Source organism: Siphateles boraxobius, unplaced genomic scaffold (assembly GCF_051911475.1).
Source record: "Siphateles boraxobius isolate OS27281-9 unplaced genomic scaffold, OSU_SipBor_1 13, whole genome shotgun sequence".
NCBI lineage: Eukaryota > Metazoa > Chordata > Actinopteri > Cypriniformes > Leuciscidae > Siphateles > Siphateles boraxobius.
The window spans coordinates 16204591-16219176 of record NW_027508733.1 but is presented as its reverse complement, the minus strand read 5'-3'; the positions used below and the strand labels follow the sequence as shown (position 1 = coordinate 16219176).

General features: G+C 37.0%; 1 protein-coding gene across 4 annotated transcripts in view; it reads left to right on the top strand.

The window, feature by feature from the left end:
* Positions 1-14586, top strand: part of zranb3 (zinc finger, RAN-binding domain containing 3) — a 63062-nt gene that overhangs the window by 15710 nt on the left and 32766 nt on the right. For all 4 annotated transcript variants that reach the window (XM_077226138.1, XM_077226140.1, XM_077226136.1 and 1 more), the window contains exons 6-10: positions 758-989; positions 3398-3483; positions 4881-5052; positions 9647-9763; positions 12178-12297. In XM_077226138.1, coding sequence (XP_077082253.1) covers positions 758-989; positions 3398-3483; positions 4881-5052; positions 9647-9763; positions 12178-12297 — 727 coding nt within the window. The remainder of the gene's footprint in view (positions 1-757; positions 990-3397; positions 3484-4880; positions 5053-9646; positions 9764-12177; positions 12298-14586) is intronic.

Here is a 14586-nt window from a genome sequence, read left to right as displayed (position 1 = left end):
TGCAAAGACAATACTGCTATTTTTACCTATTGTAAATAGAATATATCGCTAATTTCACTTACTGTAAATAAAATCTATTGCTATCTAAACATAGTGTAAATAGCATCCGTCGCTAAGAAAATATGCTATTTTCACTTAGTGCAAAAAGCCGCTGTCAAAAAGTAATTCAAAGTGCAACCGACAAGATTCGTTTATAATTATTTTCGAAATTGTTTGCCAAAGCTCGTTTGTTTTAAATTTTTACCCGTTCATTTTTAGAAGCAAGCTACATTTTTGTAAATGTCAACATGGAGATGCTGCGTGACATTTTTTGCTTAAATTTGAGCTTGTAAATTTTGAGTCTTGGTTGTATATATTGTGTATTAAAGCGGAATCCTCAATGTCTGTAACTTGATGGTTTTCCAAGTACGTCTGGTATTTTTAAAACAGTAATGCAATAAAGGAAGCTGTGAGACTAAAATGTATAGCAAATTTTCGGAAAAAAATTATTCTTCGTAAAAACGTTATTAAAAGTTAAATATTACAGTAAATAAAATTAAATATTGTTTAGTAAATTGTTCTAAGCTGAAAACTCTAGCTTTATTTTGTGATATTGTGTATAGAAGTATTTAAAGACAACAGACATACATTCACATCGCAATTTTTGTAATGTGTCATTTTCAAAATGGAGCCGGGTGGGACTTTATTTAATCTGAATATAAATCTGGTGCACATTTGAAAAGAAAAAAAGATTATTTATTTATTTATTTTTTTGCAGGAGTATCAGTACTAGCAAAGTGACAATACTGGGATACGGGCTGCTCACGACAGACGCGCGCCCCCTGCTGGAGGCCCTGAACAAGCAACGTTTCGGCGTTGTCCTGGTGGATGAATCCCACTACCTGAAATCTCGCAACGCAGCTCGTAGTAAAATACTGGTGCCAATCATTCAGAACGCCAAGCGTGCCATCCTTCTAACTGGCACCCCGGCGCTGGGCAGACCAGAGGAGGTACGGTTTCCTCCAAATCTGTTTGTCATTTGCTTTGATTTATTAAGCCATTTGGTAATATGCAGCACGGTTTTGTTTGAGCTAAACCAGGAGGAGATCTTGTCATTAGCTGACATATTTCCAATCCTCCAGTCATCGCTCATGTCCCCCAAAATTGCAAGTACGATAATATCATAAACTAAAAGTTTTGATAAGTTTCCCTCGTGAATATTATCACTAAAGTTATTAAAATCATTTATTTTACTATTGTACTACTACACACTATAAAATGATCGGGTTATTACATGAAGTTCCCTGTACAGCACATTAGTTTACGTTAGAAATAAACATGTAGAGTCGTTCCCATTTCTTTTGTAAAGTGACAGCTTGGAATTTGTCACGCAGTTACTATCTTGCTGGTCTAATGACCCACTCGCAGCGAAATTAAATTAATCAATCAAACAAGAGATCGTTTTCAACATTTATCCTTTTATACGACACAGCCCAGTAATTTGGCACTGGTGACATCCCATTTCATGTGGTTTTGTCCACCTTGTTCTGTTTGCTTCGATATTACGCTGGCGCGGGTGTTTATTTAACCCAGTGACCTCTATTGAAGGGGGAATATCAATACCAAGGGGCGATGTGAGGAAAAACGAGGAGATTTGAGCCACAGCTCTGAATGAGAAGGAAAAGAAGAGAGAGAGAGGTCTCTTTCTGAGGTCTCAAAAGCACAACGCTCATCTCTGCTGTTATTACTCTGTCCAGAGATGTGCCAGCAATATTTGTAGTTTACACAAACACCTTCGTCCTCGCACTTTCTCGCTCCGTTCCTGTCTCTTTTCCTCTCTTTTTAGTTTTTTTTTTTTTTAAAGATGGTTAGTTTTACTAACCATGTGGATTTCTGTGTAAATCGATCGTAAAACCATTGTTTGGAGAAGAGTGCATTTATTGGGAAATCATTTGTAAAAGCATTCTTACAAGCAGAATGAATTTCTGCTAAATGTTCGCAAACCATTCATACGAGCAGAGCGGATTTGTGCAAAAACATTCTTTCGGGCAGAAGAAATTTCTTAGCAAAATGCTTGGAAAACCATTCTTACGAGCAGAACAAATTTGTGTAAACTTTGGAAAATCATTCTTACAAGCTAAGCAAATGTCTCTGAAAATCATTCGCAAAACCATTCTTACAAAAATATTTTTTTTGCGAGATGTTCGTAAAACCACTCTTATGTGCAGAATGAATTTCTCAGCAAATGGTCTGCAAAACCATTTTTTACAAGCAGAGCAAATTTGTTTGCAGAACCACTTTACAAGCAAAGTGAATTTGTGCAAAATGTTCGTAAAACCATTCTTACGGGCGGAGTGAATTCATTTGCAAATTGTTCAGGAAACCATTCTTAAGAATGGAACGATTCTTTGTGCCAATCGTTCACAAAACCATTACGAATTCTTTTCGCAAATCATTAAGAAAAACATTCTTATGAACAATTTTTTTTGCGCAAATCGTTCTAAACCATTAGGTTTAAATCATTTATAAAAAAAACATTCTTACGAGTTGAACAAATCTGTGCAAATTATTGGTTACATTTTTTTTTTAACAGACTGAGACCATTTCTCTGTAACCTGTTTATAAAACCATTATTTATGTAACGTGTTTCATTCAGTTCAGTGCAACAGTGGCAAAAATGATTTTACGAAATTCATTCTTCTTGTTTTATGAACGAGGCCCACTGAACAAACTATAATTCAACTCTTCACAGCCTCAGTTTTATTCATTACATATTATATATTGTGTTTACTCTGAATTGTGTTTTAAAGCTGTACTACCAGTCACTGATGGCCAGTTAATCGACCAATACATTATACAAAGACAATACTAAAGGCTTCATTTTAAGGGATGTTACATTCTGTTTACTTTCCTAGTATCTTGTGAGAGCTGCTATTTTCCGTCTTGAAAATTTTCACGGGACAAAAATGTAAAGACTTCTCAAGATAACCCTTGTGTTTATATTATGGGAGTTTCGTCCTCTATTGCTTCCCTGATTCCCCTGAAACGTCTTGCTGCACTTCTTATGAAAGACCGTGGTTTTTTAATTCATCAAGATAACCGCTGTTTAATTTATGCTAACTGAGCATAATGGGCACTGTGAGACTTTCTCTTAGAGGAAACACATTTGCAATTTATGAACTTAATACCTGATTTAATCAGCAAGAGTATTCATTTGCACCAGCTATAAACAGAATTCTGCTGACCGAATTTCAATAAACTCATGATTGCAAAGGTCCAAGGTCAGAACTATGAAAGTCTCCCTCTTTTTAATGGTATTTTTTTCCCATTTGGTAGTTGCTACTGTAACGTTAGTTCTGTATATGACATTAATGATGTCACATTGTTTGATGTTTTGACATCTTACTCTCTTTTTCAGCTTTTCATGCAAATTGATGCTTTGTATCCACGGAGATTTGGAACCTGGAGCGACTACGCCAAAAAATACTGCAATGCACACTACAGGTAAAAAATGTTATTTTATTCTACAATATTGAATTCAAATGACAAATTAATAAAAGGCATCAATGACATGCAGTTTAAGTACAATCCAAACAGTAAACATTCCTACATTTATTTTATTAGAAAACTTTTAACTAGTTGTTTGACCGCTAAATCTACACGCCATTTTATTATTATCATTATTATTGTTATTGTTTACCATTTATTTCTCAGGCAACTTTTACTGATAATCATATAATTAAATTGTTTTTCAAAGATTTAGTTGTGTGGACATTTTTAAGTCCTGCCAATTTTGTTCCATCCTACGATTTTTTTTTCATTATTATTAATTTTAATTATATTTTTATTTATGTTTTTTCAGTATCTCATGAAATTGACTTGTCAACTTCCATCTTAGATATTTTTTCACTAGTCTTATAACAGGTAATTCTGGGATGGTTTTCTTTAAGTATACATGTGACACTTGCTTAAAATTTGTTAAAGAAAATAGGGTGGCACGATAAAACGGCCGCTATATCGTTATCGGCTGATATATGTTCATTTTTAATGTTATGGTTATCGGCCCAAAAAGCAGATTTGGCCGATATATTAAAGCCGATAAATAATGGATTATTTCCTTCAGCTGAGACACTTCAGATGTTCACCATGATGGTTTTGAATTGCTTAAAATATGATTGGAATCACTGTCTGTCTTATAGACAACATCAAATTTGAATGAGAACATTATAATTGTGTGCTTTGTTTTTGAAATTGGGCTCTCAAAAATTATACAAAAACGTGATTTTAGATTTATCGGCCAATATATCGGTTATCGGCTTGCAAATCAAAAGAATTATCGTAACAGGCAAAATTTTCATATCGGTGCATCCCTAAAAGACAATGTAAATACCTTTTTTAATAGATTTTACACTTGTAACACAACTCTATGATGCTTTGAAATGTAGACAGCTGCCTAGGTTTTGGTGCAGAGCTAATTTGTTTATGTGTGTGAAGTAGCAACATTTATGTGAAGCCAAAATATGAGATATGTCATGAAGATGAGAGGTGTTCAGAACATCTGAGAGGAGTTTTGTTCCCCTGTTCTTCTTATCAAATCTACAGTGGAGAAATGAAACGACAGCGATTCACACAAGGGTCTCCGAGTACAAATTAATCTACCGAGGAAAAAGCTCTGCCACTCGAAAGCGTGGCCACAAGTTCCTGCCAATCATTCGTATACGCAGCAGTAAATATAAAATATTCATAATTAAATCGCTCGTACACACACACATTTAGGACCGAAAAGGTCTCATTACAATGATAATGCCTGAGGATTGTGGTTAAATGAGGTGGATATACACAGCAGAAGTGTGTAGAATGAATAAGTAAAATGCCTGTGTTTTGGGGGGTTTTTTGTGCAGGTTTTTCGGGGCCAGGCGGCAATGGGACTGTCGCGGCGCGTCTCATTTGGACGAGTTACACCAGCGTTTGAGTGAGATTATGATTCGTAGACTCAAGAATCAGGTGCTGACTCAACTGCCACCCAAAATACGCCAGAGAATTCCTTTCGACCTTCCTAAAGATGCCGCCAAGGTAGGCAGTGAACGTTTCAAAACTAGTTTCTCAAGTTTCCACAGCTTCACAGTTCAGAATATAAAAAGTTATGGTACTATGGTCATTACCATGCTTTTTGAATATGTGCCATGCTAATACATAGTTTTTTTTGTGTGTTTTTTTTATATCATGGTTATCTTGGAAGTCAGTGGCATGGTATTTATCAAAGTAACCAATATTACATTTTTATAGTATTAAACTAACACAGTTGATAGCCAGTTGATACAATTTTAATTTTTAAAATATAATTTCTGAATAGTTTTTTATGTATGCATAATTTTTTTCTATTGCTTCAAGTAATAATACCTTGAATCTAAAAATAGTTTGAAGTAAAAACTCGCATAAAACTAAATTTATGATAAAACATTTTATATAATAATTTCACTTGCATAAAACAAAAACAAAATATATTTTTTTAAATATAATTTCTGTATAGTTTTTTTATGTATGTATTTATTTGACTAGAAATTCAAGTAAAAATACCTTAAATCTAATAAATAGTTAAAAACTTAAAAAAAATTTAAAAAATTAAAAAAACTTAATTTATGATTTTTTTTTTATTTATACATACATTTTTACTAGTAATTAAATTAATAATACTTCAAATCTAAAAAATAGTGAGAAGGAAACATTTCAATAAAGAAAAGAAAAAGAAAATAACATTTACATTAAGAAATTTATCATCTCTGAATCGTTTTTTGTATACATTAATTTCACTAGTAATTAAATTAATACCTAAATCTAAAAATTGTTCGAAAAATACTTGAATAAAACAAAAAAGAAAAACAACAAAGGTTACATTAAAAAAACAACAGGCGAAAGAACAAACAAATACAATTATCAGTTTCTTATTATAAAAATGGCATTGATATCATCCATTCCAAGTAGTTTTTCTACTGTCCCTCTCTCTTTCTCCTTTACACTTTTTTCCATCACTTGTTCCGAACTAACAGAACAATAGCAGTTAAATATAGTTATTTTCCCCAGTATAACCGCCCCGTGCCTGTTGCTAGGCAATAGTATCCGATTAACACAAATTATCATTTCATCTCACTTGTCTCTGATCACTCTCTTTTATTTCCACATCTTTTTTTTCCTTCTTTGGCAGCCGAACAAGATGCCAGCATGTTATTCAAAGACGAATGGACGTTAGTAATCATCACATCCTGTTCCGAGCCGACGCGTTTAGCGGGGCTCGGCTTATAATTGCTGTGTTGTCTAAAAAAAATGTCAGAGGTGCTTGTCCCTCCGTTATTTCATTTTCACGTGAACTTTCTGTGGACCAGGGCGGCAATGTGTGAGAATCCTTCAGTCTGCCTTGAGATAAAGACGTTTTTTTTCCCCTCTATGTATCTTGCTGCCTCTCTTTTTTCCTTGTGATTATTTTGTCTGTCTGTCTCTCTCGCTGTCTCTCTCTCCAAGTAATGAGTGTGTGTGGGCAGGAGTGCTTGTACAGCAAGTTTTGAGTGTGTGTGTCAGATTTCAGAAACACAAAGAGCAGCTCACCTGCTGTAGGACCTCATAAATCATCTGCTGTCAGCACACTCTCTCACACAAACACACACACACACACACACTGATCCAGGGGACAGATGTTCAACTTCAGCTACCATCATAACCCAAATCTCACCAGATCACTTTTAAAAAGAAACGACCTGTGTTTTAACGAACAGTTGGGCCGAGCAAACACACACCCTGTGACTCGTTTGCTAACTGACCCTCACAGACAAATTTATGCATTTATATTTTACAAACACACTAGCTGTTCACTAATTATGCATTAGGTTATCTACAAACAGCCTTTTTTGTGTAATGTTGTTTTTGTTATTTGTTTATCTATCTATTCTGTCTGTAGTATCGACAGTACCTGTCTGTCTGTCTGTAGTGTCAATTCATACTTTGCCCGTGACGTCACAAGTGCTGGCTGGCGGGCAAGAACGTCGTTCTCTAGCAACAAAACCCAGTAAACTAATCAAGGATCATGCCAGGACGTCGCCATTTTTGATATACAAAAGTTGGTGTTTTGAGGTTTAAACGACATGCCAGATAGTTGCTGTGCGATTGGATGCACTATAATTCAGCATAATCGGGTTAAGACCGTGCATGTAAACGCGCTCATTCCCTTAAAGTGAAAGTAGAAACGGACTGAGCTTTCAGCATCTGTCGCTGCATTAACACCGCGTTCTCTCAGAGACGACGATGGATATAACGGTATAGCGACTATCTTAATTTACTGGCTTAATATTTCTCTTGTGGACCTACATTAATGACAGTAAAAAATTAGAAGAATATTTCTTTTTAAACAAGTTTTTGAAGCTGCTTTTTATTTTCACAGATGGCAGAGTTGTGCTGTTCGTGAACTAAAGACTGCAATTTTGTTTCCATAGCACATTAACAAAACGTTTAATGACACTAATAACACTAAAAACAATACAATTACTAAATATTAATAATATCAATAAAATGATATAGAGCTCGGGATCGTTACGTCATTTTAGTGATATTAATATTTAGTAATTGTATTGTTTAGTGTTATTAGTGTCATTAAACGTTTTGTTAATGTGCTATGGAACGAAATAGCCTCACTATATAATTGATTGTATTGGAAATTTGCCGTTTTTTTCAGCGTTTGTTGCCCACCATGTATCCATGGTAGTCACGTGACTGCAAAGTATGAATAGTATCTATCTATCTATCTATCTATCTATCTATCTATCTATCTATCTATCTATCTATCTATCTATCTATCTGTCTGTCTGTCTGTCTGTCTGTCTGTCTGTCTGTCTGTCTGTCTGTCTGTCTGTCTGTCTGTCTGTAGTATCTATCTATATATCTCTGTTTGTCTGTCTAAAGTATCGACAGTACCTGTCTGTCTATAGTATCTATCTGTATTTCTGTTGTATCAGCAGTGTCTATCTATCTATCTATCTATCTATCTATCTATCTATCTATCTCTCTATCTCTCTATCTCTCTATCTCTCTCTCTCTCTCTCTCTCTCTCTCTCTCTCTCTCTATAGTAATATCTGTATTTTTTGTTGTATCGACAGTGTCTATCTATCTATCCATCTTTCTCTCTGTCTGTCTATAGTATCTAAAATATCTATATGTTTGTCTGTCTGTCTATAATATCTATTGGCGCTTTTTCACTGCATGGTACGGTTCGGCACGGTTCGGCTCGCTTCACTTTTCACGTCTGCGCTTCTCATCCACTAACCTCGATTTAGCCATTTATTTTTTGGAAGTTTTTTTTCTTCAAGCAAGTCAATCAAGTAGTTTTAAAACAGGTGCTACAGCGGTGGCTGTTACTGGCTATTTAAATCTAGCAGGTTTGATGTCTCGCAAATACAATGACGCTGGTAGTGACGATTCTGTCTCTCTGACCAATCAGTGATCTACAGTGCTTCCACGGCACATTTTAGTATCGGTACGGTACGCTTGGAACCTCAACAGAGGTGGTACCATTTAAAGCGAGCCGGAGCGAACCGTACCGTACCATGCAGTGGAAAAGCGCCACAAGAGAGCCGTACCGAGCCGTACCGTACCATGCAGTGGAAAAAGCGCCAAAGCGTACTGTACCGAACCGAACCTTACCATACCATGCAGTGGAAAAGCGCCATATCTATCTGTATTTCTGTTGTGTCGACAGTGTCTATAGTATCTATCTATCTCTCTGTTTGTCTGTCTATAGTGTCTATAGTATCTATCTATCTCTATCTCTCTGTCTGTCTGTAGTATCTAGAGTATCTATCTATCTGTATTTCTGTTGTATCGACAGTGTCTCTATCTATCTATCTATCTATCTATCTATCTATCTATCTATCTATCTATCTATCTATCTATCTATCATCTATCTCTCTATCTGTCTATAGTATCTAAAGTAACTGTCTGTTTGTCTGTCTGTCTATAGTATCTATCTATCTGTATTTCTGTTGTATCAACAGTGTCTATCTATCTCTCTGTTTGTCTGTCCAAAGTATCAACAGTGTCTATCTATCTATCTATCTATCTATCTTTCTTTCTTTCTTTGTCACCTCATTATTACTGTCAAGTTATACATTGTGAAGCTTATAAAAGAGCCCTGGGGTGAATAATGGTTGTGTGTCTTTCACATACTCTATTTCCTTCATTCACTGCTTGACTTCCTGTCAGCCTGATGTCCAAACCCTGGCAGCACCTCTCGGGTAGTGCAGTGTTTGTGTGAAAGGAGACGGAGAGGATCTGCATTTGTTTTAGGGGCAGGCAGAGCAGGACTCAGTGTGTGTGCGCGCAGGAGATTTATGGTGCCGGTACGGTGTGTTTCCATCTTCCACTGCTGCTGTCACTGTAGCGCTATAATTGGGCAGGTCACATGACCCAAGGATTCGTTCTGCAACTTCAGGGAATTGTGTCTCCTTCCTCTCGCTCTCTCTACCCCTCACTTTCTCTCGTTCACACTTCATATTTCTTTATTTTCTGTTTTTCTTGCTGCTTTTTGCCAAACACAGGGAAAGTAGGACAGTTTACGATATCATTAATTGTGCTGCCCTTTATGGATTCTCTCTCTCTCTCTCTTTCTCTCTCTCTCTCACACAGGAAGCGAGTGCTAGTTTTGAGCAGTGGGAGAAACTGATGAGCTGTGAGAGTGAGAATCAGTTTGTGGAGGTGATGAGTCTCATCACACACATGTATAAGCAGACCGCCGTTGCCAAGGTAAAGCGTTTGCAAAATAGTCACAATGTTTATTTCTTAAAAGGATTGTGGATTTTGATGCTGTAGGAATTTCTGTGCATTTGTTGGCATTTTTACAGTGTTGTATAAGAGTATTTTGTTCCTTTTGGCTTCAAAACACTCCTTTAAATGTGGGATAGATCAACCGTATCATTAACCAACATTAGCTTTTTACTTTTGTTTTAAATGTCTGACTCTCATAAAAACTGTCATGAACACATTTGAGCCTCACCCCAAAATGAGAAGGGAAAAAATAAGGAATATTTTTTTACATACAGATTGTACAGATTTCTTTTTAATAAAAATTAAGCTAATTCCTCTCCGATTCTCATTACTATGGCTTGGGTCCCTCCTTCAATGTAAGATTATGAAATGTATCATCCATCAGCCGAAAATCATAAGTCTAATCACTTAAATAGTAATATCACTCCACTCCTCAACAAACCTTCCTTTAAAACAAAACACTAATGCACTAGATCTACATCGGATCTGTTATTTACAGTTTCTGTAAATGGAAAATGACATCAGCCCGCATTTCAGATTCAGCTCTTTTTCTGAATGCCATCAGAATAACGGCCATCTGCAGTGAGTTTCCCTCTCTCTCGTTCCCTCTAACGATGAGGGACAGCGTGATATCACCGCTAACGACCACCATGGCAACCGGCCCTTCTGTTCTCCACATCAAACACCGCGACATTGCCATGGGAACGAGCTCCAGGGGGGCCGGTCCAGCGCTGAGCCGACCTTAATGCTGACCTTTTTGATTGCCCGACATCTTTTCCTGCAGATCTCGCTGTTTCAGAGACTTAACAAGGTGTTTTTATGAGCTCCAGGCGAGACCTGCAGTAACTTTTTGTGATTTTTGCATCAATCGGATGAACTTTAACGTCACAGTTCGGACAGTAAAGTGACTTCGCACAGTTTTGTCATGAAAAGCAGGCTCTACCAACACATTTGCTTTCCACCAGGAGTTTTGGATGTTCTTTCTTCTCAAACTACAACCACTTTATATCGTCCTCCTGAGCACAGCATGCGTCTTGAATGAAGCTTTCCACCGTGTGTGTGTGTGTACATCAAACCAGCCCGTGTGCGAAAGCAGTGTGCGTCCCCGACGTACCACCGCGTGTGTTTTTTTTTTTAATTTGTCAAACCCATGTGTTCTGGTCCCTGCTGCTCTTGTCCTCCTCGCTCTTTCATTTATTGTTTGCCGCTGAGATGATATCCTCTCGCTCTCTCAGGGCAGAAATGTGCGGCGTCAGGAATGGTGTCACTTTTTGAAATCGCTGTTTTTGCCAAGTGAAAATGAGTGAGCCGGAGCCCACCACGCACACACGTACACTTGAGGCTGTAAAAAAAAAAGCCTTTGCGCTCCTTCACAGACACTTTTGGGCTCCAATTAGGCGATATTAAAAAGGCACAACTCTCCAGTAATGAGAAATTGGAGCGCAGCTTTGAAACTCAAGAAAAGAGGACTGGCTTGCGGCAAATGACTCGATACGCTGTTCATTTAACAACTACGCTAGACATAACGGGCATTAGCTCGAGTTCATCTCAAAGTTTAGGGATTTAATAAGATTTTTTTGGAGAGGGATAGGCAGGTAATGGAGGATAAAAGGAGATTTGAGATTAAACTGGCAAAACAGAACCCCTTTAAATGTGTTGAATCAGATAGCATGTTGCATTTATGAAATGTGGCAACTGCAATTTTGTAAAAGACACCAATGTCTTACAAATAATTCAATTATTGACTATATTTTTACAGAAGCTGCTAGGAAGGTTGCCTGGGCATTGCTATGCGGTTGCTAGGGTGTGCTGGATTTTTACACACACACACACACACACACACACGCACGCACGCACGCACGCACACACACACACAAGCACACATTTATAATGTTATAAAATATTTCTATTTTGAGTAAATGCTGTTCTTTTGACTTTAATTCTTTAACTTTCTATTTATCAAAGAATAAAAATGAATCATGGTTTCCACAAAAATATTAAACAGAACAACTGTTTTCAGAATTGATAGTAAAAATCAATGTTTCTTGATCTGCAAATCATCATTTTATAATGATTCCTGAAGGATTATGCGATGCTGATGACTGGAGTAATGATGCTAAAAATTCACAGGGAAATCACAGAAAGAAAGGATCTTTTTTTTATTACTTTATTACTTTTTACTGTATTTTTGGTCAAATAAATGTAGATCTGGTGAGCAGAAGAGCAGAACAAAAATCATACCGACCCCAAACATTTGAACGGTTTTGTATATAAATGATAAATTTTTAAATTAATTTTGTGACATATTAGTTGGAATTCCTAAATGGCATTTCCTAGCTGGATCACAATGTGTTTTACTTCTTTATTTTTCTCTTTCTTTCCGTCTCTCTCAGGCCGGAGCGGTGAAGGACTATATAAAGATGATGTTGGAGACCGAACAGCTGAAGTTTCTGGTCTTTGCTCATCATCTCAGCATGCTGCAGGCGTGTACCGAGGCTGTCATCGAGGCCAAGGTAGGTGTGTGCGTGTGTGTGTGTGTGTGTATGTGTGTGTGCGTGAGCTGAGACTCTAGTGAAAGCAAAAGTATGTTAGCACCTCAACACTGTTCATTACATCAGCCAGCAGCAAAGCCTGTCACACCACCGTCCCAACATGCACACACTGACCCATTCAGAGAGAGAAAGAGAGGTGTGTATTTGTGTGTGAGCTGAATGAGAGATAAGGCCGAAAAAAGTGTTTTTGTGGGGGGAAAAACACAGAATGAAAGGGCTTGACAGGACTAAAGGAGGTGAAGGAGAGCATGTTGATTCCCTGGGTAGAGTTCATTCTTTGCTTTAACACATTCCCTCAGTAGGGCACTGGTTCATTCTTACAGCAAAAGAATGGGTCAGTCTTGCTGTCAATCAGGTGAGTGTGTGTGAACTACTACTTTAGTTATATTTCAAAAAAATGTCATGCAAAAAAGTCAATTCTGTCATCATTTACTCACCCCTGTTGTTCTAAAGCTAAATGACTTTCTATATTCTGATGAACGATATAAGAGAAATTTTGAATATTGTGCTATTGGAAAGATTCATAAAAGTATAATAAAAAAAATCATCCATTCGGCTTGTGCGCTGTATTTTAAGTCTTATGAAATCATCTTGACATTCATCCCTCTGGTCGCTTTCATTAGAGTTCTTGGAGTAACGATGTTTGATTCATGAATCAAACACTCATTTTGTGTTGGAGTCAGCGAGTTGAATTTGACAACCTGATAAGACAGACTTGTAAATTAATCGTTCTTATTTTGTGAACTGGCTCAAACAAATCAGTACTTTTTCTTTTGTTAAAAAGTGAGTTGAGTTCGAGAACCAGATCAGTCCGGTTAGAAATGAATCATTCAGTCTTGTTTTGTGAATTGGATCAAGTGATTCAGTAATTTTTCCATTAAAATTGAGTTGAGTTCGAGAACCTGATTAGCCTGATTTGTAAATTAAACATTTAGAGTGGGGTTTTTTTTCTCTCAACTAGATCAAATGATTCAGTATCTTTTTATTGTGAAAGATTTTGTGAAAAGCATTTATAACAAGTAAAAAACATGGGATTATCAAGGACTTTTAAGGAAAAAGGTGATTTCAAGTTCTTGAAAAGTCATGAAAATTAATTCAATTTATAAGATTATGGAAACGGCATGGAAATACATTTTTTATAGCTTTGCTCTATTATTTGGCTTAGATCTTTAGATTGAATCAGTTGGTCCAGTTCACAAAACGGTCCGAATGATTCATTTACAAATCAGACTGTTCTCAAATTCTGATCCAGAATATTAATCCAGGTAATGACAAATCCATCATAAACTTTGGTTTGACTCAGAAATGGGTGGATTTCTGAATCGTATCAGCCCAAAACTTGCATCACTTGACAAATCCATTTTTATTGCCTAACAGACATTTCATCAGAGCTGTTGATTCATCTTTTGCCACTATCCGTTCTTTTTGTCCCTGTTCACACAGCGGCACGCTAAAAACACTTTGCACCCTAAAGAGCGCGACTGGTTGCCGACACGGTGTCTTCACACATGTCTCACTGTTTTAATGAGAGCTTGTTTTGTTAATTTCCTCTTCTTTTAGACCCCCGGCCCCCTCTCTTTTCCTCCATCTCTCTCACTTTCTTGTTTCGCTGCTCTCTGACCAGACGTTTGATCCCAAACACTGTGAAGATTTTCTTCCTTTTTTAGCCATCCAGCCGTTAATTGGTGCTTATGAATCTTATGGGAAAGAGGGGGCCTCGCACCAGCAGGTGTGATCGCATGCGAATGGGGCAGCGTATGCGCTCCCTACGTTCTCACACCTGTCACGCTCCTTGCAATCCGAGCGAGAGATGGCAAGAAATGTTAGGCAGGAAGCTAAAATTAACACGGGTGAGAAAAGTTCTGAAATTCTGCCAGGCGAAGAGAGAGAAAGGTGTTGTACACCGCTTCACCTGTGTTTTACAGCTGTCAGATGATGGTAGGAAGATGATAATGCCCAAAATGTACATGAAACACACTAAAACGTTGCCAACTCTGGATGTCACTTTGCAGCAAGTTTTGACTTGAGTACGCTAATGCTCTCTGAACAACCACAGATCTGCGAAACTCAGTCTTTATGGCATTGATCGATAGTTATGAAGGGTTTTGATACTTCTTACAATGCTTTGAGTTGGAAGGCATTTTGATTTTTAGGTGCACTCAGTAATTTTAAAGCTTTTACATATACAAAAAGAATAAAATAATGTTTAAAATCAAAACTTGGTGTTACTTTGGACTCTTTCTTTTCCGC